The 25,926-nt window shown below is 44.1% G+C and overlaps 1 protein-coding gene across 1 annotated transcript in view; it reads right to left on the reverse strand.

Moving 5' to 3' along the window:
* dnmt1 (DNA (cytosine-5-)-methyltransferase 1) overlaps positions 1-25,926 on the reverse strand; it is a 79,484-nt gene that overhangs the window by 41,514 nt on the left and 12,044 nt on the right. Inside the window, exons 5-14 of the mRNA XM_084328771.1 lie at positions 22,872-22,941; positions 18,262-18,394; positions 17,715-17,755; positions 16,957-17,011; positions 16,502-16,585; positions 15,652-15,761; positions 12,539-12,657; positions 9,096-9,188; positions 6,518-6,669; positions 5,716-5,903 (exon numbers count right to left, since the gene is read on the reverse strand). Of these exons, the coding sequence (XP_084184897.1) occupies positions 5,716-5,903; positions 6,518-6,669; positions 9,096-9,188; positions 12,539-12,657; positions 15,652-15,761; positions 16,502-16,585; positions 16,957-17,011; positions 17,715-17,755; positions 18,262-18,394; positions 22,872-22,941 (1,045 nt within the window). The remainder of the gene's footprint in view (positions 1-5,715; positions 5,904-6,517; positions 6,670-9,095; positions 9,189-12,538; positions 12,658-15,651; positions 15,762-16,501; positions 16,586-16,956; positions 17,012-17,714; positions 17,756-18,261; positions 18,395-22,871; positions 22,942-25,926) is intronic.

Genomic DNA, 25,926 nt, shown 5'->3' on the forward strand with positions numbered 1-25,926 from the left:
TACCAGAGACGCATTATGATTTCTTTTCAGTCTGGCCATGTGAATCCTAGACTCTCCAATGTCAAATAGAACGGAATAATGGAGAAAAGGTTAGGTAAGAAAACAATTTATTCAGCATGCAGGGTATTTAACATGCAGTGGTCAAACGATAATTTTTTAGTTCAACGCAAAGAAAAGGCTGTTTGTCTCATCTGTCGAGAGGCAGTGGCGGTATTCAAAGACTACAATCTGCGCCGAGACTATGAATCCCATCACAAAGACAAGTATGATAGCTTGCAAGGCGAAATGCGGGCAGACAAACTCTCAAAGCTAAAAAGTGGAATGTTGGCTCAGCAGAATACATTTGTACACCAAGCTCAGCTGAACCAGATGCAATGAAAAACACAAATTGGTGCAATGAAAACTGTTTTTAAATCCTAGCATGAACTCTGGTAAGAATGCTGGTAATAGTCTAGATCAGTGGGGCCCAACCAGTCGATCGCGATCGACAGGTAGATCGCGGGCTGATTTCAAGTAGATCTTGATTAATAAAATTCGATTATTAAAAAAAAAAAAAAAAAAAAAATCAACTCTTCCTCTCCTTGTTAACTACAACAAGCAATGCTGTTTGTTATTTAAGATGAGGTCAGACTCGGCACTGACAGATTTGTGTTCATTATGCTGCTTTTATAAAGCCTCAAATGACGGCTTACAATATACAATTTTGGCTGGTAGCTCTCGGGCTAGGTGGTAAATAAAAAAGTAGATCTTGGTTCAAAAAAGGTTGGACACCCCTGGTCTAGACGACCTCAAAATGCTTCACACTTAGCGTCACAAACAGGTGGAGGAAGCGTTCAGAACCAGGCCTACCTACCAGGACAACAGCATGCTGCGTTAAGGAACGTTAGAGGAGGGTTAGACACGAGGAGAACATCAGGGAACGTTAGACATGAGGAGAACATCAGGGACCGTTAGACATGAGGAAAACATCAGGGACCGTTAGACACGAGGAGAACATCAGGGACCGTTAGACATGAGAACGGGGAACAAGCAGGAACACAACCAGCTAAACTCAAAGGATACAGTCAGAAAGGTCTGAAGCATTAGAGCAGGGAGGGGCACAGCTCACAACACTGGGAACGAGAGCCGTCCCGAAGACGGTTTTTAGGATTCGAACTTCGGCAGGGTTTTTCAAACGGACCATCGATTTTAAATCATATGAGAGAGAGACTCACACCAACCCTCACTGTAGGATAAAAATCGGGCCCTACCAGTTGACATTATCAGCCAACATTAGTTTACGTCATCGAACGGTCACATGTGCTCCCAGAAAAAAATTTCCGGTTCAGTACTGTCGAGTCTCGACTTTAGGCACATTGCGCCGCACATAACGTAGAACATATGGTTAGTAAGAGTAGTAGCAGCATCGACTTACTGGTCACAGGAGTCTTCAATAACGATGGTATTTCATTTTGTGAATAATCTTTTTTTTATCCACTTTTTCTCCTTATTTTTCATTTTTTCTCCCATCCCAATTTCGTATCGCCAATTCTCCCTTCAATTCTCCCCTCCCCTGTCTCAAACGCTGCTAGGCCATGCCTCCCACTGGTCGGCTGCAGTGAGGACCAAGCCTTGCATCACGTGTCCCCTCCGGTACACGAGGAGGCAGCCTGTCGCATCTTTTCACCTGAACAGTGCGATCTCAGTGGCGAGGAGTAACGCGTGGGAGGCTCACGCTGCCCCCGATACTTCCCGATTCTGCTGTACAGGCGCACCAACCGACCTGTAGGAGTCGCTGTCCACAACGTCCAATCCCCACCCACCAGCTTTCCCACCCTCTAACACTGCCAATTGTGTTAGTATGAACGACGGGCCAAGCCGGTAGCAACGCCGATAGCTGGGCTCGATACCAGCATCTCCTGCGTTAGTGGCAAGCGCCTTGCCCCCTGCGCCACTCATTTGTGAATACATTTGTTTAAACAACATCTTTGTTGGCAGACTGCTCCTGCCATCTTAACGTTAGCAAGCTAAACGTGCATAGCATCGATTAATTTCCTGATCATGTATGACGTGACCCCTCCTCACCACGACTGTGTTGCGTGTGACTTCAAATTATTGTTAACACATAGTACGGTGATATGATATTTTTTGTGTGTAAAATAACAGGGAAAAAGATTTAAAGCGGAGGTTCGAACTAGGGCTGGGCGATTAATCGATTTTATTTTCAAGAGGCACCTTTTATTTGTTTTAAGTGAAGTTTGGTGAAAAAGCAAGTTATTGCACTATTAATCCCAATAGGGACATTTGATCAAGAGTAACCTTTATTTTTTTTATTCAAATGAAGATTGGTGAAAGTTAGGTTTGCACTTCAATCCCAATGGAAATTCCTCTTGGTTTGATAATTTTTTGTGTAAAATAAAAACAAAGCTTATTTGAATGATTTCCTTGGCATTTCTAGTTGTTTTTTTATTATTATAATTTTTTAGCATTTTTACAGCTTTATTGGTCACGCAGGACCGACAGAGGAGAGGGCGAACGGGAGGAGAGGTGGGGAGGACATGCGACAAATAACGACGGGAGCTGGGATCGAACCCGGGTCGGCCGCGTAGGTGCGCGAGGCACTATGGTATGCGCCACGAGGGCGCCCCGGCATTTCTAGTTTTTAAGAGAAGAAAATCAATTAAGATCGTAAATCGGATGTGGTGTGAAAAAATCGGAGATTTAATTTTTAGGCCATATGGCCTAGCTCTAACCCATTAATTAAGATTAGAGTTCCAACGTAACGAACGAGGTCCAAACCGTCGAACGTTTGAGGTTTTTCGGGGAATTAGTGAAATACAGAGAAAACAAAGCATTCAACGCTACTATGTAACCGGTCTCTTCATCCTTCTTTACCGTTATGCTACCTGGCAGAGAGCTGTACCCAGCATGCCGTTCAGCGGTGTAACGGTTAATAGGGTGAATGAATGAAAACTTTATTTAACAGATTGCAGAATGGGTACAATACAGTACGGCTCAATACATACAATTGTTAAGGGGATGCAGACCTGAGAAAGACGTTTGTCTTGTTTCCATCAGGGTCCCCCATTTTCAATTCATAGACATTTATGACATACACAACATACATGACATTTATGGCATAGGGACATATAGGTATTTAGTACCGATACATTTTGTGACATAAACGGTATTCAAATATACAGTACTGTTACCCCTAGATCCTGACAGAGTATATACATAATGGGGAGGGGACTGTACATTAGGAGGGGGTGGGTCGGTGGGAGAGAAATATACATACGGCGGGGAGGGAATATATACATGCGGTGGGGAGGAGACTGTCTATTAGGAGGTGGTGGGGGTAACCTCTAACATAAATATATATAATTTAATTTAACGACTACTGGAATATGGATGCCTGTTACGAAGGATCAGATTAAACCGAATATATATATTTATTACTTGATATATATTGTATAGTATTTGTATATCGTCTGATATCCCTTGTGTATTCTTTGTACATATACACGGAATATCCCTTTTACCTAGTACAGACCATAATATTTCGTTCTCCTATTGGATAGCGATCCACTAGGCGCCACGGCCATACCCCCAAGGTCTAGTTCAAAGTCACCGCCAAAGACATGCCTGGACATGACCGGCTCTGCGCAAGAATACGAGACAGAAATAAGGCTGGTACTAGTTTGTTCACCTAACGTATAAATACGGCGCAGGTGAATACAGAAGTACTGTTACCCAATAAGTTGAAGCCTCACACCACGATACAACGTGCTGTGAAGTGGGCCCGTTTTGCCCCAAAATAGAGCCTTGAGACCGCGTGCGAATTGATAGCTGAAGTGTCAGAGTTTAACGCTGTACCGTCGAGTTCGACCTATTCTATTATTCAGTAATAGTCTATGTATAGTGTATCGTGCGGCTACCGTTCTACAGTGACCAGCATTACCAACGCTTCCTCGTACCTAGCTAGTGTGCTTATCCAGGCTGGGCGGCTTAACCTGGTGCCGTCATCCGAGGAGCCCTAGACGAGGACAGTGTGGATATGTACACTGGATAACCTACCCGACGACTACAGAGCCCTTTTCGGCTGGATTATATTTGCTTTGGTCCTGTATCTGATGGAGCGGAGAATCGTCTACACCCACAACTGTGTGGGATTTACCCTGTGAGGAGCATCGTCGAGCCCGCCTCTAGGACGCCTGAGGCTGGCTAGCTTTCCTCCATGCTGCACTGCATACCGGAGAATAGCTGTTGTTCGTCTGCGGATCAAGAGATTATTGCACTGTCTCCTGTACCTGGAGTCTCCCTATTCTTCGTTGACCCAGACTTTCGTTACCGACAAATCCTCTCCCCTGCTGGCCTACAACCGGAGGGACCCTACTAGTATCTCCCGCTGCCCTACTAGTGTACCATAGATATAATTCCTATGATACAGGTGGTATTCATTATCTCCTGCGTAATATTCTAATGGACTTACGCTCTTGACCTATTCATGCACATTCTTCGCCTTACAAGCGCAACTCTAATTCTCAAGTAATGTAAGATAATCTTCGTGCTGCTAATAAATATTATTCTAACCAATATTGTTGTGGAACCGTGTCATTGTGGAGGTGTTCATCTCATATACCTGTGTACTGTATGGCCAGTAGTAATGTACATAAGTCAGTAGTGGTTTAATGATACCATACTTATTCAATACAGTCAGGGAATTGTACCCCTCAGTTACAATGCCCATCCCTACATTAGATACCAAAAATATAAATATTGGTAAATAAAAAGGGCAGTTGCGGAGACTGTACCGTTCCAAATGCTGCACATTTGGTTTAAATGGAAACTTGCCACTCATTGGCTACAACACTGACCAATAGTTTTCGCCATCAGTGGATGATTGGCAGTTCTGGAGCGTCGGGAGTCCGGGTGGTCATCCGCCGCGTGCCGCGTAAAAAGACGCTCGCCTGGCATATCGCCATGTAAGTCGAGAACAGATTTGGTCGAGTGAGGTGGCGTTCGACGGGCAACAAATAGATATTTCGAACAGTAATTTATGTTTGCCGAAAAATGCAGACGCTAGACGCTCGCAAAGTGCCGTGACTTTCGTGCGTTCCGTGCACGTTATTTGGTTAAGTTGGGGACAGCCCTACTTTTTTTTAATGCTATATTAGTCATTACTGGAGCGGTAAGCACAGCCACTCCTCCTGCCTCCCTCCGCACTTTCCAGAAGCAATTAAAGACCAATAGATGATTATGAAGATGTAACGTATGAAGATGTAACGCATGTGAAGATGATATCTTGAGAAAATGCACGTATACAATATTGCAGCTCACACTTTTCTACCTAAAGTTGAACCTAAAATAAGTTTCAGACGACATGTTTAACGATTATATTATATTTATTTCATATCATATTTGACACACCATCGCTAGATGTACAATAATTATCATATTTGTAGGATAAAAGCAGCTAGATGTACAATAATAATCATATTTGTAGGATAAAAGCAGCTAGATGTACAATAATAATCATATTTGTAGGATAAAAGCAGCTAGATTAGGGTTAAAGGTTAAAGGTTACCTCTTGCCCAGCGTGACCCCGGCCAGCTTGATGAGGTCCCTCATGCAGGGTTAGGGTTAAAGGTTAAAGGTTACCTCTTGCCCAGCGTGACCCCGGCCAGCTTGATGAGGTCCCTCATGCAGGGTTAAAGGTTAAAGGTTAAAGGTTACCTCTTGCCCAGCGTGACCCCGGCCAGCTTGATGAGGTCCCTCATGCAGGGCGTCACGATGATGGGCTGCTCGTCGGGGTCCCCCGCCTCGTCGTAGCTCTCCACCTGCTCCACCACGAACTGGGCGTGGCGCAGCAGCGTGTCCTCCGTGAAGCGGTTGAAGTTCAGCCCAGCAGGGGGCACTGTGGTCTGAGGAGAGAGAGGGGGGGGGGGCAGCACAGAGGTCACAGAGGGCAGGGGGTCAGCAATAGGGCTGTCTCAAATACTTTTCAAAATGGGAAAATAAAAGATTCGAATACCGGTATATATAAAAAATATATATATATTCTATTTTTTTTTGTGCAAAATCAACTCTGCCTCTTTGTTAACTACAGCAATGCTGTTTGTTATTTAAGATGAGGTCGGACTCGGCACTGACAGATGTGTTCATTGTGCTGCTTTTATAAAGCCTCAAATGACGGCTTACAATATTTCATGAAAGCAAAGTGTTGTTTGTCTAAGATTTAAAAAGGTTTAAACTTTACAGCACTGACAAAGTTGAACAAAGTGCTGTACAAGTCCCACAACATAATTATTTTTTTTTTATAGAAAAAATTATTATTATTATTATTTTTATCTCGAAGCTTCGAATTAAAATCGAATCGCGGCCCGAAGCTTCGAATGCCAAAAAAAAATTCTAAGGTCAGCCCTAGTCAGCACAGAGAAAAATAGACAGAAAAACATAATTTCCAATAAAACACAGAAATGCTAAACATATGTTCGCCGATCTGCCCAATATTGCTCAAACATTCACAAGCACTCACCTCGATCTTGTTGAGGAGGTCCTCATAGGAGACATCAGGGTTCTTCTGCAGGAACTCCACCACGATCTTACTCATGTAGATCTTCTCCTGCATCAGGGCGAAGATGGGGGCGTACTCCTCGCTGGACTGCATCAGGATGTAGTCGGCAAAGGCTGAGATGGGAGGGGACCAATATTAAGTGAGTTACCGATACAGGTAATAAACATTAAGAAACTGGAGGGAATATCTAAAACGGGTTTATGTTAACCTGTTCCACCCGTGGAATATTTTCTGAAAATCAGTCTAAAATAGATACCTAGGTAAATGGAATATTACTCCACTTCTACAAGGTCCACTTGCATGTTCTTGGTATCTAGGGACATCTATGGACCTCCGGGAATGTATTCAGTGTCAGAAATATTGTGTCTATTACTAGGCTTGCTTAAATTGTGATGAAACAAGGAGAATATGAATTATGATTTTTCATTGCATCTTTGACAGTGAATAACACCATGTTAAAAATGACCAAACATTGAAAACTGCCACTGATCTAATAAAGGGAAGATGATTAAACAGAAGGTTCTGTAGATACAGTACTGAATTCTCCCATCCGGACCAATGCAATTTGAAATATTATAGAATATAGAATAGGAGGCTTATAAATTACCTTATTATAGCCAATTCGCACATGTATATATATACTAGGGCTGTCAAAATTAATGCTTTAACTTGAGATTAATTTAAATTATTTAAATCATTAAAATAAATTAATCTAGATTAATCTATGGAGTGAAAAATCTTCAATTTTAGCGCCGCAGATATAAGAAAGAGGTCTAGCTGAGTCAATGTTGATGGTTTTGTTGAACATTTGTATTTCACAGGAGAAAAAAGTAGTAGAACGCGCTCACCTCACTAGACTTGACACTGGGTGCTGTAACCTCTAATATCATACATAAAAATAGGGAAACAATGTCCAGGCACGCACTTTTGTAGATCTCTTGTGGGAATGTGTTGTCACTTCCTATGTTGTCACTTCCTGTTTGTCTTGTATATACTAGGGTCACTTACCCTTCATGCTTCATGTATTTCACAGGAGAGAAACTGTATTCAAAGAAAGCTAGTCTTTGAATCTAAATATACTTTGTGTTGATTTTACATTAATTCCATGATTTTACTCAAGTAAATATCTGTTACAAGCTTTGGTCTCAAGTAGAAAAATGCTATTTTTAATCTAGATTAATATACAGAAAATTGTGTAGTTAATTTTTTTTATCTATTGACAGCACTAATATATACATATATTATCTTTCAAATGCCCGAGTTCAATTTGGATTTAGTATCACCAGGCGTGCATAAGAACAGATAATGAAATCTACTGTACTTTTTTATTTTCACCACAGCGCAACCATTTTGAAACAAATTTCAGATGCAATTGTCGCATGAACCCCATAGAAATGTACAGGAAGTGTCGTTTTGAAAAATTCCAACGCTGATCGACAGCTAGCGATGTCTATTACAAAATGGCCACAAAGAAACTACAATTCCCATGGTTAAAAATTTCCAAAATGGTCACCCTCTCGGAATAGACTTGACCACATCGAAAAGTTAAATCTATCTAATGACACTTTTAACCTATTGCTAAACTAACGTATTGATGATAATATACATTCTACATGCTGTTGTGACATGTGTATGATGTTAATACTTGAATACGTTTGAAATTAAAATCGCAACTTTTATACAACAGTCTAAAAAATATTGATTTATGACCAGATGTCATTTCGGGACCGGTACCGGTCCCGTCGGGTGGAAGAGGTTAAAGGGGACATTCATTGCTATTCCTTTCACTATTTGGGCAACTTTACACAATTCCTGTGAGTCTATGGAATAATTCATTGTTTTATATTTTTAATCAAGTACTCAAAAGCAAAAAATTTCGACTTCAAGATTTCAAGCCGTTTTGGCTGGGCCCATAAGCGCTTTGAGTGACAGTGACCAACAGTCTGCGACTGGCAGACGGAGAGAGAGAAAGATTGAGGGGGATACTAATTAATTTTGCCACGGAGGGGCATAATCCCACGTGACAATGCATTGGTAACTTGTTTGAAATGACTATACCCCTGTGAATATTATTGCACGGATCGGAATATGGGCGTGTGCGTGGGAGACCCATACCAGCCCCGTGCGCCGGTCGGGGTTTGCGTGTGTAAATGCGTGCGTTTCTCTGCGCGCCTGTCGAGATTGTGCGTGTGTAAATGCGTGCGTTTCCCCGACAGAAGCTCTCGTCCCTCTCCCTCTCTGCCTCTGTCAAAACCTGCTTGAGGAAGTGTCGGGTATTTCCACTCACTGTTGTTGAGCGAATGGTTGCGCTACGACCATAGAGGGGGCGTTACTGCAGATCAGCTCCTTGCTACGTAGGATAGCGAGTCAAATCAGAATAGCTTAGTTCACTGGGGGAGGAGATTGTCTCAACTGAATTAGAGCAATGCGCCAAAATGAGGATTAGAGAAACAGACCCATTGATACAAACCCCCATTGCTATAAAACAATGCTAAACACTGGAAAAGGCCATTTATAAGACACAGGACATTTAAGTTACCTGTTGTGAAGCCAATCAAAGCCTTTTCTCCACCATCGAAGCCAGTGATCCACCAGGCGTTGATGGGCCCAAGACTCTTGGCAGGAACACCACCTGGAAGAAACACAACCCCGGCATTCAAGCAGATTTCTGCAGCAATAGAGGCCTAAATCACAAGTTTAAATCAAGAGATTCGAGGGAGTACTTCCCATCGATGTAGTACAGCCAATACATTCTCACAACTACCGCGCCATCAGAAAACTCAGGTTTTCTACCTAGAAGAAAACAGCTTCTTCCTCATGAAATTTAAAAAGGTGGAAACACTGAACTTTATGCATTACTGCCACTTGGTAGAAAGAGTGATGGGACCAGTAACCTTGATACACAATACACTCTCTAGCCTCTAGATGGTGGTATACACAGCCCAGTGAGTGATGGACCAGTAACCTTGATACAGATCACTCTGTAGCCTCTAGGTCAGTGGTTCTCAAACTTTTTACACCAAGTACCACCTGAGAACGTAGCTGGCTCTCCAAGTACCACCATATGACTGGCGTTAAAATGCAGTCTATTCAGCTAAGCACAGTTCACGCAGGAGGCAAATGTATTCCTAATAGCATTATTTATTGTTAACTTTTGTCAGCCACAGCCACAATGTACAAAGGGTAACACTAAAACTAGCAAACGCTTCCACACAACTCATACAATGCAAGGGGCATTGAGAACATAATAACTAACATTCTCACATAGCAAGTGAGAAAATTAAGAACAACTGCATTTCAGCAAATGTACTTAATTCTCTCTATCTCTCTCTCTCACACAGCAAGCGATTGTCCATCATTCTCTCTCACACACACACACACAATTATTTTGTTACAAAAACTTAATTTCCTGCATTCTGGTGCAGGCATTTTTGAATTTTTACCCTTTAAATGCCAGTGTTTGTGATGGGCATCACAAATTATTGTAAAAAAGAAAAGAAAACACATATTCAATACATTTTTTAATGTTTACCCTTTAAATGCCAGTTTGTGTGATGGCATCACAAATTATTGTTAAAAAAACACAAAAAGTAAAATATTTTCAATATATCAAATGCAAAGTAAATTTTTCTGGGGGGGGGATTGTTACAGGCTAGGCATGTGTCAATGATTAGCAGCAACACAGATTTTGATGGATTTTTTGTAATGTCAGATTTTTTATCTGACATTACAAAAAATCTAAAAATAAATGGTTATGATCAGGGCTGAAGTTGAATTAAAGATTTATGACTGTTTAGACTGCATTACTCTCTGTCACAGTGATCTCCTGGTTGTTCCCCACTTAGGTTATCTAACTATCGCGCCACCGCAACCAGAAACACTGGCCTGGCCTGCTTCTAAGTTCAGTGGCCTGACTGCAAAAAAAATTTTTACTGGATGTTTACTGTTAAAGTGGAGATGAAGCAGTGAGCAATGTGATCCTAGTTTGTTTGTTGTGTACCTTGTGTAAGACAGGGTTCTATAATCAAATGTGAAATCTATCTTATTTGTCTGAAAAATATAATATAATATCCCTGTTTTCAACATGGGCGCCGCCATTTTGTTGCTGACGTCATGGCTGACGTCATGCCGTGGGTTGGGTGTATACACTCTGGTTAGCTGCCTATGGTGAATGGGTCAGTTAGCAAATAAAATGTTGCCTACAAAACAACGGGACCGCGGTGGTTCTGTTTGTATTGCTCCTGGCTGTTCAAACTAATTTTACCATGTGAGAGAGAGGAAAGTTGGTTAATTTCCACAAACTACCAGTGAAAAAAACAGTGTTGTTGACATGTTGGCTCGGGCTGGCTGCACTCAGGCGGCGCGACCAGCCTGTTGGACAGGGAAGGAGGATCTGCAGAGAACACTTCATTGCCTCGGATTATGTTGTTGGGGTGGGATGTTTGTCCAGAAGACCACTAATCAGCTGAAGCCGGACGCGGTTCCCTCGGTCTTCGACAGACAGACCGGCGTTAGCTCTCGGGAGCGATCGCTAGCTAGTTGGCACCAGCCGGGGCCCGGCGTTAGCTCTCGCTAGCTAGTTAGCGTTAGCAACCGGAGCGTCGCGGAGCATTCAGCCTGCTGGCTACCTAGACCCACTTCAACCAGCGTCGCGGAGCATTCAGCCTGCTGGCTACACAGCTTGTCGGTGTGCTGGAGCCTCTGCAACGGTAGCTGGCTCCAGTCTCCAGCACACCGACAAGTTGTGTAGCAAGCAGGCTGAATGCTCCGCGACGCTCCGGTTGCTAACGCTAACTAGCTAGCGAGAGCTAACGCCGGGCCCCGGCTGGTGCCAACTAGCTAGCGATCGCTCCCGAGAGCTAACGCCGGTCTGTCTGTCGAAGACCGAGGGAACCGCGTCCGGCTTCAGCTGATTAGTGGTCTTCTGGACAAACATCCCACCCCAACAACATAATCCGAGGCAATGAAGTGTTCTCTGCAGATCCTCCTTCCCTGTCCAACAGGCTGGTCGCGCCGCCTGAGTGCAGCCAGCCCGAGCCAACATGTCAACAACACTGTTTTTTTCACTGGTAGTTTGTGGAAATTAACCAACTTTCCTCTCTCTCACATGGTAAAATTAGTTTGAACAGCCAGGAGCAATACAAACAGAACCACCGCGGTCCCGTTGTTTTGTAGGCAACATTTTATTTGCTGACTGACCCATTCACTATAGGCAGCTAACCAGAGTGTATACACCCAACCCACGGTATGACGTCAGCAACAGCTAAATGCTTCAGAAATTTACACAACAAATCGTTTTTTCTTAGAAACTGCTTATTTTTATAACGTGACTTCTTCTGTGGCTTATCTAAATACTAATGTGATGCTATGAATATGTATTTATCGCACTGCTTCATTTCCACTTTAATGCCTGTGTGTCTAATTTGATGTTATGTTTAAAAAAAAAAAAAAAATGTAAAAAAAAAAAAAAGTGCTTTTTTGTAAATGTTTTCAAGTACCACCAGCAGTACCACCAAGTACCACTAGTGGTACGCGTACCACAGTTTGAGAACCACTGCTCTAGGTGGTCCCAGGTATGTGTCTGGTCTTGTATACCCTCCCTACTCCCAGGTATATGATGTGTGGTCTTGTATACGCTCCCTACTCCCAGGTATATGATGTCTGGTCTTGTATACCCTCCCTACTCCCAGGTATATGATGTCTTGTATAACCTCCCTACTCCCAGGTATATGATGTCTGGTCTTGTATACCCTCCCTACTCCCAGGTATATGATGTCTGGTCTTGTATACCCTCCCTACTCCCAGGTATATGATGTCTTGTATAACCTCCCTACTCCCAGGTATATGATGTCTGGTCTTGTATACCCTCCCTACTCCCAGGTATATGTCTGGTCTTGTATACCCTCCCTACTCCCAGGTATATGATGTCTGGACTTGTATACCCTCCCTACTCCCAGGTACATGATGTCTGGACTTGTATACCATCGAAGCAGGGGTTGTCATCATAGATGGGCTTGACAGCACAGCTGAAGTAGAGTTCCACATTCTTCTCGATCAGTCCGGCATCAAACGGACAAAGATGTCCATGCTTGTCGTACACACTGCAAGAGAACGGCTCACATTTAAGCAGACGTCGGGTTGAAGGCAGGGCATGTTCACTTGGACCCAGAATAGAAATACTTTCCCGAGGGAAATTCAGCACTACAGATCGCTCAGTCAACATTTAAGTAGTCAAAAACAAAAGTCACAAAGAATAAAATACGCTCCGGGATATACAATCTGATGTGTATACAGTACACACATTCTACAGGGTTCCCCGACATTGCAAAATGAGATTCAAGGACTTAAGTACTTTTCCAAGCAATAAAGGATCCAATTCACTTTAAAAAATATATATATAATCGGATCCAATATTTATGGCTTAAAACAATTTCCGAAATTAGTTACACTTTAAATTATATTTCTTGATTCAGAACAATTTTATCATGGAAGAAAACGTTCAATACGAATGGTTGATTTGCAAGGACTTTTAACACTTTGAATGCCCATAACGAATATTCTCGGGTTTACCCCCCGCGGGTTGAATGCCCATAACGAGAATATTAGTTTCTTGTTTTTTTTTATTAGCGATCCGAATTCATATTTCATCAACCAACCGAGTCTACCGTTGGTAAATCAGCCACCCCAGGCGCTCAGATGTGAAAAAAGCACCCCCTATCATCTCCCAGATGGTAATTCACCCTTTTGGATTGGACTCAATGAAAATGCATGAGAAAATAAAACTCTGACTCCACATTTTACTTCTCACGCATGTAACCGGAGCCGATCAGCTTCATGCTGGACCCTCAGCACAGTGTGGTTACTGTGTTTTACAGTATAAGCGTGGGATCAATAAAAGGATCGATTTTTGGAATGCTATCAGGAATTGGAATAATCCATTTGGATACCATCTGATCTCAGGTAAGGAATCTATTTTTCCAGTCTTAGGATAATCAGACCCGTTTTCATGGAGATATAAGCTTTTCCCCTATAATGTGATATGGCTGTTTGACTGTAAGAGCGATCAGGAACTGAGAGAATCGATTTTCAGCGCGCGGCACCAGCGTGCACACGTACACATATACTATCGATAATCTAGCGTTTATTTGAAAACAATTCATAAATAGGCCGAAAAATTACAACGTTCTAGAATATTACAGTACAAGGCGATCATGGAATCTCTTCTTTTTTCCGTGAAAACAAGGGCTTTTCAAAACGCTATAAAACGGAAATGAACAGATAAAAAAACAATCCGCTTCGACAATGTTGACTGGAAATGGGTCATTGATAATGCGACGGGCAGATTAGACACATAACCATAATTTAAAACATAGATTAGGAGATATTAACGTTAACATTGAAGCGGATGGTGGGCATTCAAGCACTAAATGTGCGCCCCCTGCTGGGCATTCAAAGTGTTAAAGCACCTTGTTATTTAAGGAATTCCAGGCCTTATGGCGGCTGGGTGGCGCAGCGGACATTGCGCTCGTCACCAACGCAAGAGACACCGGTATCGAATCCGGCTGTCAGCGTTGCCTCCGGCTTGGGCCGGCCGTCATACCGACTCATTTGGCAGAGTTAGCGGGTGGGAAGTCGATGGGTGGTAGTCTGGTCGCGTCTATACTTCCCACAAGCCAGTTGTCCTTCCGTGTTCACCTTTTGCGCTCCGATTGGCCACTGACCTACGCTAGTTTTGCCCCCACGCCGGTATGAGCGTAATGCATGGAGGGGGAGAGCGGAGAGCGAGCCTCGCACACACGCACTTTGAAATGGGTATCACAGTAGTACGCCCTACTGTAGAACATGACATATTAGCATGACATCTGATTTATTAATGCCAATACTAAAGATTTGGGACAAACGCAATTGGCACAAGTGTAAATCATGTATTAGTCACTCAGTTTTAACATCTGCTGACTTAGCTCAACTTGTTAGTCAGCTAGTTAGTCAGCTGGCTGTGGAGCCTGTGGTCACAAGTTCAAATCACTCTTAGTTAAAAAAAATTTATAATTACGTTTAATTAATTTATCCACTCTGGTTGGATGGTGTGTATGTATGTATTGTGCTGTATAATGACAATACATTTTAATCGAATCTCATTTTGAAATCGCTACCCGTTGAGTGGATCACCTCCGAAGCTGTCTGCCACTGTTGTGTCCATAGGCAGCGTAGCGATTTCAAAATGAGATTTGATTCAAATGTATTGTCATTATACAGCACAATACATACATATACATACACACCATCCAACCAGAGTGGATAAATTAATTAAACGTAATTATTAATTTTTTTTAACTAAGAGTGATTTGAACTTGTGACCACAGGCTCCACAGCCAGCTGACTAACTAGCTGACTAACAAGTTGAGCTAAGTCAGCAGATAGTAGTGACTAATCCATGATATATACTTGTGCCAATTGCGTTTGTCCCGAATCTTTAGTATTGGCATTAATAAATCAGATGTCATGCTAATATGTCATGTTCTACAGTAGGGCGTACTACTGTGATACCCATTTCAAAGTGCGTGTGTGCGAGGCTCGCTCTCCGCTCTCCCCCTCCATGCATTACGCTCATACCGGCGTGGGGGCAAAACTAGCGTAGGTCAGTGGCCAATCAGAGCGCAAAAGGCGAACGCGGAAGGACAACTGGCTTGTGGGAAGTATAGACGCAGTCTGGTCGTTGTAAACAGCGACTCCTACAGGTCGGTCAGGGCGCCTGCATAGCAAAGACAGGAAAATGGCGGGGGCAGTGTGAGCCTCCCACACGTTACACCTCGCCAATGAGTCCACGCTGGCAGGTGAAAAGATGTGACTGGCTGCCTCCACATGTACCGGAGGGGACACGTGATGCAAGGCTTCTATCCTCCCTACGACCGGCCAGTGGGGGGCACATGCGAGCAACGATCAGGACAGGGGAGGGAGAATTGGCACGAGGTAAATTGGGGAGAAAAATCACAGAACTTTATGCTCTTTAATGACCTTGTGCGAAGCCCGATTCTAAAATACAAATACACAGTAAGTGTAAAATCTTTAAATGTTGATTTAAATGAATTCTTCACCTGAAGTGCGTGATCTTGTGCTGCGGCAGATCCTCGTAGCTCTCGAACCCGTCCTCGTTCGAGTCGAACAGAGAGAGGCGCTCATCCGTCAACATCTCCGGCTCGTCCAGCTGCAGGTGGAGGGTCAAGTTACACACTGACCTCCTGACCAGGGCTGAACACACTGACCTACTGACCTCCTCACTGGGGCTGAACACACTGACCTACTGACCAGGGCTGAACACACTGACCTACTGACCAGGGCTGAACACACTGACCTACTGACCAGGGCTGAACACACTGACCTACTGACCTCCTCACTGGGGCTGAACACACTGACCCACTGACCAGGGCTGAACACACTGACCTACTGACCAGGGCTGAACACACTGACCTACTGACCAGGGCTGAACACACTGACCTACTGACCAGGGCTGAACACACTGACCTACTGACCAGGGCTGAACACACTGACCTACTGACCAGGGCTGAACACACTGACCTCCTCACTGGGGCTGAGCCCAAACGTTACACACTGACCTCCTCACTGGGGCTGAGCCCAAACGTTACACACTGACCTCCTCACTGGGGCTGAGCCCAAACGTTCACACTGACCTCCTCACTGGGGCTGAGCCCAAACGTTACCCACTGACCTACTGACCTCCTCACTGGGGCTGAGCCCAAACGTTCGAACATTAAGGCATTCGAATTCTAAATCAACATTCGATTTTTTTTTTTTATATTTTTTCAGTTTAAACCAATGGGGTTTTTCTTCACAGTTAAAGATTAGGCTACACTAATATTATAGTATTAAAATAAACTGATTAGTTATATTCATTAAAGAAAGTTGATTTAATTGATCTAGTCTCACCGCATTATCAGGATCTCCCTGGAACAGCTTGAGGTCCGAGTCGTCCAGATACTGCCTGCAGTCTGGACATTTTGGGGGCGGCGTCTGAAGAAACACATTTTTAAAACTAGTCATTTCCCATCAGGATTATTTATTACTCCTCTTGACCGGGTGAGAGCTGCTCAATGCATCCAGAGATGTTCCTTCATCGATCCCCTTGAGGAGGGGAGGTACAGGTATGGGCAGGGTAATAGCAGCATGGGGGAGGGGGGAGGGGAGGTACAGGTATGGGCAGGGTAATAGCAGCATGGGGGAGGGGGGAGGGGAGGTACAGGTATGGGCAGGGTAATAGCAGCATGGGGGAGGGGGGAGGGGAGGTACAGGGATGGGCAGGGTAATAGTAGAGACATTATAGGCAATACAATTTGATCCGAATATCTATATATAGAATTAGGAAGATAAACGGTGTACATTACCTTTACAGCAGAAACAGGCTTAGTCTTCTCTCTCTCCACCACGACAGCAGCCGGCCTGCAAGGAGAACAGCATTAGTACGTCTGAACATCGAGAGAACAGCATTAGTACGTCTGCACATCTAGAGAACAGCATTAGTACGTCTGCACATCTAGAGAACAGCATTAGTACGTCTGCACATCTAGAGAACAGCATTAGTACGTCTCCACATCTAGAGAACAGCATTAGTACGTCTCCACATCTAGAGAACAGCATTAGTACGTCTGCACATGTAGAGAACAGCATTAGTACGTCTGCACATCTAGAGAACAGCATTAGTACGTCTGCACATCTAGAGAACAGCATTAGTACGTCTGCACATCGAGAGAACAGCATTAGTACGTCTGCACATCTAGAGAACAGCATTAGTACGTCTGCACATCTAGAGAACAGCATTAGTACGTCTGCACATCTAGAGAACAGCATTAGTACGTCTGCACATGTAGAGAACAGCATTAGTACGTCTGCACATCTAGAGAACAGCATTAGTACGTCTGCACATCTAGAGAACAGCATTAGTACGTCTGCACATCGAGAGAACAGCATTAGTACGTCTGCACGTCTAGAGAACAGCATTAGTACGTCTCCACATCTAGAGAACAGCATTAGTACGTCTGCACATCTAGAGAACAGCATTAGTACGTCTGCACATCGAGAGAACAGCATTAGTACGTCTGCACATCGAGGGGAAAATTATACCTCTTCATCTGAACCCACTTACTTTTCATCTGAATCCACTTTAAGACGCTTCTCCTCCCGACACTAGAACAGAACAGATGGTGAGGCAGGTTAGTCACTTCCTGGCTGCTTAACGAGTTAAAACATCCTAAATGAGGCAGGTTAATCACTTCCTGGCTGCTTAACAAGTTAAAACATCCTAAACGAGGCAGGTTAATCACTTCCTGGCTGCTTAACAAGTTAAAACATCCTAAACGAGGCAGGTTAGTCACTTCCTGGCTGCTTAACAAGTTTAAAACATCCTAAATGAGGCAGGTTAGTCACTTCTTGGCTGCTTAACGAGTTTAAAACATCCTAAATGAGGCAGGTTAGTCACTTCCTGGCTGCTTAACAAGTTAAAACATCCTAAATGAGGCAGGTTAGTCACTTCCTGGCTGCTTAACAAGTTAAAACATCCTAAATGAGGCAGGTTAGTCACTTCCTGGCTGCTTAACAAGTTAAAACATCCTAAACGAGGCAGGTTAGTCACTTACTGGCTGCTTAACAAGTTAAAACATCCTAAACAACATGTTGATCAGTATTTGTTTCACCTCCTCAACATCATCATCCTCCTCCTCTTTCTCGGGTTCCTTTAGTCCATTTGTAGGTTCCTTTAGTGCATTTGTAGGTTCCTTTAGTGCATTTGTAGGCTCTCCATCCACCTCATCAGATTTGCGCTTTTGGCTGTAAAAGATATTTCTTTATTGATCCCATTGGGGGGGAATTCAGGTCATATCAGCATGGGGAGGGGGGGGGGGTAGAGGTATGGGCAGGGTAATTGTAGAAAGACAGACAATAAAATTGTATTCAAATATAGAAATAAAAACAGTAGGGGTGGGACGATACGCATTCGAACCGGTTCGGGGCGTCTGTGTATCGTACGGTTCAGATGACGCGCAAATAAATAAAATTTAATTTGGCGGAGCCGGGAGAGGTGAGCGCTGGCTGCAGGCAGCAGCAGCACTGCAGCCAGGTGCTAGTCAGTTTGTGTAAAAATGGCAAGCACAATATAAATCAATCTTCATTACAACTTTAAAAACATAGCCATTAACATTACATAGGCCTACACACATCTTGCCATAGCGTTAGCAGTTTGTACAACACAACGCACGTTTTAACTATGGTAGCCCCGCTAGCCCGCCAGCTAATACAGTCAACGAAATGTTACCGTGGCTACTAGCTAGCAGAGGAGGAAATGGGAGTCTGAGAGGCGGGGTGTTTAAAGACAATGATAGGAGTTTATTCAACATCCAAGAAGGCTAACATACAACTGTGTTTTACTAAATCCAACCGGGACTATTGCCGCTTTCGTGCTACTTGTTGACGTTATGAACTCCTCCTAACGTTACCGGAGCTGAAGGTGCCACACGCTAAAATGTCCGTGGGGACCCGCCAACCCATAGATAGTTCCAACTCACCGAATTACGTAATCCACCACAGTTGCACTCAATATTTAAATAATGTTAGTCTAAATAAATGTAGACAGATAATGTACGTATTTTAAAAATAGAATGAACAGAGCAGTGTTGTTTTTAAACAGTACAGTGTGTGTGTTAGTTTGATGTATGCTGCCATTTATATCGATGGCCTTCTAATTTGTTTATTTATTTTAAATAACTTGACACTTTTCCCTTTGATAAAAAATCCAGCCATATTCCTTTCATTGTATTTCAAATACTGCACTTTAATTTCAAGCAGAAAACTAACCTTTCCATTAAGAACCGACAATCAGGGAATTTAAACATGGTTGACATTGTTTTTTTGTGTTTATATTAAAGAAAGGAAAGTCTAGTGCTGGCTGAGCATATTGTTTGTTTGCACTAAGTTAATACTTTGACAAATTGTCAGTTCGGTCTTTGTGTACCAAACATTATTTAAGGCTGTAAACACTAAACTTTTTTTATATATATATATATATATATATATATATATAATAAATGAAGCATGTTTAGATTTTTGAGTGTAATTTTTTTTCTTTTTTTTATAAATTATATATCGAACCAAGCCGAAAACCGTGACCCCAAAACCGTGATACGAAACGAACCGTCCATTTTGTGAACCGTCCCACCCCTAATAAACAGTGTAACAAGGGTGCAGATGAGTCTGTATGCTGCATCGGATATATTATAAATAGGCATTATAAAATGTTAATCTGAATGTATACAGGGAACAGGCATGTTTATTCAACAAGGGCTATAAAAACATCCACTAAGAAGTGTTCAGATCCTCTTTGGTAAATGAGGAGCCGGAAGAAAGAAACCTAGAACTGTAAGGTGTGTTGTGTTGTAAGGTGTGTTGTGTTGTAAGGTGTGTTGTGTTGTAAGGTGTGTTGTGTTGTAAGGTGTGTTGTGTTGCACTGTAAGGCGTGTTGTGTTGTAAGGTGTGTTGTGTTGTAAGGTGTGTTGTGTTGTAAGGTGTGTTGTGTTGTAAGGTGTGTTGTGTTGTGTTGTGTTGTAAGGTGTGTTGTAAGGTGTGTTGTGTTGTAAGGTGTGTTGTGTTGTAAGGTGTGTTGTGTTGTAAGGTGTGTTGTGTTGTAAGGTGTGTTGTGTTGTAAGGTGTGTTGTGTTGTAAGGTGTGTTGTGTTGTAAGGTGTGTTGTGTTGTAAGGTGTGTTGTGTTGTAAGGTGTGTTGTGTTGTAAGGTGTGTTGTGTTGTAAGGTGTGTTGTGTTGTAAGGTGTGTTGTGTTGTAAGGTGTGTTGTGTTGTAAGGTGTGTTGTGTTGTAAGGTGTGTTGTAAGGTGTGTTGTAAGGTGTGTTGTGTTGTAAGGTGTGTTGTGTTGTAAGGTGTGTTGTGTTGTAAGGTGTGTTGTAAGGTGTGTTGTAAGGTGTGTTGTGTTGTAAGGTGTGTTGTGTTGTAAGGTGTGTTGTGTTGTAAGGTGTGTTGTGTTGTAAGGTGTGTTGTGTTGTAAGGTGTGTTGTGTTGTAAGGTGTGTTGTGTTGTAAGGTGTGTTGTGTTGTAAGGTGTGTTGTAAGGTGTGTTGTGTTGTAAGGTGTGTTGTGTTGTAAGGTGTGTTGTGTTGTGTTGTAAGGTGTGTTGTGTTGTAAGGTGTGTTGTGTTGTAAGGTGTGTTGTGTTGTAAGGTGTGTTGTGTTGTAAGGTGTGTTGTGTTGTAAGGTGTGTTGTGTTGTAAGGTGTGTTGTGTTGTAAGGTGTGTTGTGTTGTAAGGTGTGTTGTGTTGTAAGGTGTGTTGTGTTGTAAGGCGTGTTGTGTTGTAAGGTGTGTTGTGTTGTGTTGTAAGGTGTGTTGTGTTGTAAGGTGTGTTGTGTTGTGTTGTGTTGTAAGGTGTGTTGTAAGGTGTGTTGTGTTGTAAGGTGTGTTGTGTTGTAAGGTGTGTTGTGTTGTAAGGTGTGTTGTGTTGTAAGGTGTGTTGTGTTGTAAGGTGTGTTGTGTTGTAAGGTGTGTTGTGTTGTAAGGTGTGTTGTGTTGTAAGGTGTGTTGTGTTGTAAGGTGTGTTGTGTTGTGTTGTAAGGTGTGTTGTGTTGTAAGGTGTGTTGTGTTGTAAGGTGTGTTGTGTTGTAAGGTGTGTTGTAAGGTGTGTTGTGTTGTAAGGTGTGTTGTGTTGTAAGGTGTGTTGTGTTGTAAGGTGTGTTGTGTTGTAAGGTGTGTTGTGTTGTAAGGTGTGTTGTGTTGTAAGGTGTGTTGTGTTGTAAGGTGTGTTGTGTTGTAAGGTGTGTTGTGTTGTAAGGTGTGTTGTGTTGTAAGGTGTGTTGTGTTGTAAGGTGTGTTGTGTTGTAAGGTGTGTTGTGTTGTAAGGTGTGTTGTAAGGTGTGTTGTAAGGTGTGTTGTGTTGTAAGGTGTGTTGTGTTGTAAGGTGTGTTGTGTTGTAAGGTGTGTTGTGTTGTAAGGTGTGTTGTGTTGTAAGGCGTGTTGTGTTGTAAGGCGTGTTGTGTTGTAAGGCGTGTTGTGTTGTGTTGTAAGGCGTGTTGTGTTGTAAGGCGTGTTGTGTTGTAAGGTGTGTTGTGTTGTAAGGCGTGTTGTGTTGTAAGGCGTGTTGTGTTGTAAGGTGTGTTGTGTTGTAAGGTGTGTTGTGTTGTAAGGCGTGTTGTGTTGTGTTGTAAGGCGTGTTGTGTTGTAAGGCGTGTTGTGTTGTAAGGTGTGTTGTGTTGTAAGGCGTGTTGTGTTGTGTTGTAAGGCGTGTTGTGTTGTAAGGTGTGTTGTAAGGTGTGTTGTGTTGTAAGGTGTGTTGTAAGGTGTGTTGTGTTGTAAGGTGTGTTGTAAGGTGTGTTGTGTTGTAAGGTGTGTTGTGTTGTAAGGTGTGTTGTAAGGTGTGTTGTGTTGTAAGGTGTGTTGTGTTGTAAGGTGTGTTGTGTTGTAAGGCGTGTTGTGTTGTAAGGTGTGTTGTGTTGTAAGGTGTGTTGTGTTGTGTTGTAAGGTGTGTTGTGTTGTGTTGTAAGGTGTGTTGTGTTGTAAGGTGTGTTGTGTTGTAAGGTGTGTTGTGTTGTAAGGTGTGTTGTGTTGTAAGGTGTGTTGTGTTGTGTTGTAAGGTGTTGTGTTGTAAGGTGTGTTGTGTTGTAAGGCGTGTTGTGTTGTAAGGCGTGTTGTGTTGTAAGGTGTGTTGTGTTGTAAGGTGTGTTGTGTTGTGTTGTAAGGTGTGTTGTGTTGTAAGGTGTGTTGTGTTGTAAGGTGTGTTGTGTTGTGTTGTAAGGTGTGTTGTGTTGTAAGGTGTGTTGTGTTGTAAGGTGTGTTGTGTTGTAAGGTGTGTTGTACTGTAAGGTGTGTTGTGTTGTAAGGTGTGTTGTGTTGTAAGGTGTGTTGTGTTGTAAGGTGTGTTGTGTTGTAAGGTGTGTTGTGTTGTGTTGTAAGGTGTGTTGTGTTGTAAGGTGTGTTGTGTTGTGTTGTAAGGCGTGTTGTGTTGTAAGGCGTGTTGTGTTGTAAGGTGTGTTGTACTGTAAGGTGTGTTGTGTTGTAAGGTGTGTTGTGTTGTAAGGTGTGTTGTAAGGTGTGTTGTAAGGTGTGTTGTGTTGTAAGGTGTGTTGTGTTGTAAGGTGTGTTGTAAGGTGTGTTGTGTTGTAAGGTGTGTTGTAAGGTGTGTTGTGTTGTAAGGTGTGTTGTGTTGTGAGGTGTGTTGTAAGGTGTGTTGTGTTGTAAGGTGTGTTGTAAGGTGTGTTGTGTTGTAAGGTGTGTTGTAAGGTGTGTTGTGTTGTAAGGTGTGTTGCGCTCACACTTTGGCGAACATGGACAAGATGGTGGGCTGTTGTTTCCCAGCATTCCTTGTGACCCTGGCAGGGGATTCTAAAGAGCAACACAAGAAAGGACACGAGTACGTTTAACAAACCATTCCATGTCATGTCATTGGATGCAAGTCTTATAGAGAGGTCAGAGGTCAAACATTCTGCCATAATGTAATCAGATGGGAGCTCCGCCACAGCTTCAGCTCCTCGAGCCACTTCCCTCAAAGAGCTAAAGTCCCAGACGATACTTTCAACTGGTAGAACAAACATCACGCCCCCTGTGCCACATAATGGAGTTAGTCAGTTGATGATTTGTTGGAGAAAATGGCATCAGCGTTTTCCATTCAAATGGCTGCTGCTCCCCTTAAAAATAGGAGCCAACAACTATGGGTTTCATCCAAATGTTGCCCCAAGTCTCGACTACAACCGTGTGAAATCAGATTGTGCACGTCACCCATTAGGAACCGTGTGAAGTCAGATTGTGCACGTCACCCATTAGGAACCGTGTGAAGTCAGATTGTGCATGTGCACGTCACCCATTAGGAACCGTGTGAAGTCAGATTGTGCCCAGTCACCCATTAGGAACCGTGTGAAGTCAGATTGTGCACCGTCACCCATTAGGAATTCAATGTGGCGAGAGTTCCCTCCATTCCAATCCTCTAGCGCCGCCATTTACGATCCTCTGAGCTCGAGGCAGTTTTCCATGATCCATACAGAAGTTGCCGTAACAAGTTTCTTGCCACTAAAACCCAAGATTTCTTTTTTTATGTTGTAGACCATCTAAGAGGTGATATGTTATTTAAATAAATATTAAAACCCAATATTTAGATTTTTTTTTGTCTACTTTTTTCTCCTTTTTTCTGTTATTTTTCTCCCATCCCAATTTACCTCTCGTGCCAATTCGTGTTGTAGACCATCTTAGAGGCGATAAGTTATTTAAATAAATATTGGCTCTACCACCAATTATAAAAAGATCTATATTTTCAGTGACTGCAGAGATTTGACCTCCCTGTTGATAAAGCCCCTGGTGGAGGGTGTGATGGAGGACTTAAAGCCCCTGGTGGAGGGTGTGATGGAGGACTTAAAGCCCCTGGTGGAGGGTGTGAGGGAGGACTTAAAGCCCCTGGTGGAGGGTGTGATGGAGGACTTAAAGCCCCTGGTGGAGGGTGTGTGATGGAGGACTTAAAGCCCCTGGTGGAGGGTGTGATGGAGGACTTAAAGCCCCTGGTGGAGGGTGTGAGGGAGGACTTAAAGCCCCTGGTGGAGGGTGTGAGGGAGGACTTAAAGCCCCTGGTGGAGGGTGTGTGATGGAGGACTTAAAGCCCCTGGTGGAGGGTGTGATGGAGGACTTAAAGCCCCTGGTGGAGGGTGTGAGGGAGGACTTAAAGCCCCTGGTGGAGGGTGTGATGGAGGACTTAAAGCCCCTGGTGGAGGGTGTGAGGGAGGACTTAAAGCCCCTGGTGGAGGGTGTGTGATGGAGGACTTAAAGCCCCTGGTGGAGGGTGTGATGGAGGACTTAAAGCCCCTGGTGGAGGGTGTGTGATGGAGGACTTAAAGCCCCTGGTGGAGGGTGTGTGAGGGAGGACTTAAAGCCCCTGGTGGAGGGTGTGTGATGGAGGACTTAAAGCCCCTGGTGGAGGGTGTGATGGAGGACTTAAAGCCCCTGGTGGAGGGTGTGTGATGGAGGACTTAAAGCCCCTGGTGGAGGGTGTGTGAGGGAGGACTTAAAGCCCCTGGTGGAGGGTGTGATGGAGGACTTAAAGCCCCTGGTGGAGGGTGTGTGATGGAGGACTTAAAGCCCCTGGTGGAGGGTGTGTGATGGAGGACTTAAAGCCCCTGGTGGAGGGTGTGATGGAGGACTTAAAGCCCCTGGTGGAGGGTGTGATGGAGGACTTAAAGCCCCTGGTGGAGGGTGTGATGGAGGACTTAAAGCCCCTGGTGGAGGGTGTGTGATGGAGGACTTAAAGCCCCTGGTGGAGGGTGTGTGATGGAGGACTTAAAGCCCCTGGTGGAGGGTGTGTGATGGAGGACTTAAAGCCCCTGGTGGAGGGTGTGATGGAGGACTTAAAGCCCCTGGTGGAGGGTGTGATGGAGGACTTAAAGCCCCTGGTGGAGGGTGTGTGATGGAGGACTTAAAGCCCCTGGTGGAGGGTGTGTGATGGAGGACTTAAAGCCCCTGGTGGAGGGTGTGTGATGGAGGACTTAAAGCCCCTGGTGGAGGGTGTGATGGAGGACTTAAAGCCCCTGGTGGAGGGTGTGTGATGGAGGACTTAAAGCCCCTGGTGGAGGGTGTGTGATGGAGGACTTAAAGCCCCTGGTGGAGGGTGTGTGATGGAGGACTTAAAGCCCCTGGTGGAGGGTGTGATGGAGGACTTAAAGCCCCTGGTGGAGGGTGTGTGATGGAGGACTTAAAGCCCCTGGTGGAGGGTGTGTGATGGAGGACTTAAAGCCCCTGGTGGAGGGTGTGTGATGGAGGACTTAAAGCCCCTGGTGGAGGGTGTGTGATGGAGGACTTAAAGCCCCTGGTGGAGGGTGTGTGATGGAGGACTTAAAGCCCCTGGTGGAGGGTGTGATGGAGGACTTAAAGCCCCTGGTGGAGGGTGTGTGATGGAGGACTTAAAGCCCCTGGTGGAGGGTGTGTGATGGAGGACTTAAAGCCCCTGGTGGAGGGTGTGTGATGGAGGACTTAAAGGCCCTGGTGGAGGGTGTGATGAGGACTTAAAGCCCCTGGTGGAGGGTGTGATGGAGGACTTAAAGCCCCTGGTGGAGGGTGTGATGGAGGACTTAAAGCCCCTGGTGGAGGGTGTGATGAGGACTTAAAGCCCCTGGTGGAGGGTGTGTGATGGAGGACTTAAAGCCCCTGGTGGAGGGTGTGTGATGGAGGACTTAAAGCCCCTGGTGGAGGGTGTGTGATGGAGGACTTAAAGCCCCTGGTGGAGGGTGTGATGGAGGACTTAAAGCCCCTGGTGGAGGGTGTGATGGAGGACTTAAAGCCCCTGGTGGAGGGTGTGATGAGGACTTAAAGCCCCTGGTGGAGGGTGTGTGA

The sequence above is a fragment of the Notolepis coatsorum genome (genome assembly GCF_963971535.1).
Source record: "Notolepis coatsorum genome assembly, chromosome: 14".
Classification (NCBI taxonomy): domain Eukaryota; kingdom Metazoa; phylum Chordata; class Actinopteri; order Aulopiformes; family Paralepididae; genus Notolepis; species Notolepis coatsorum.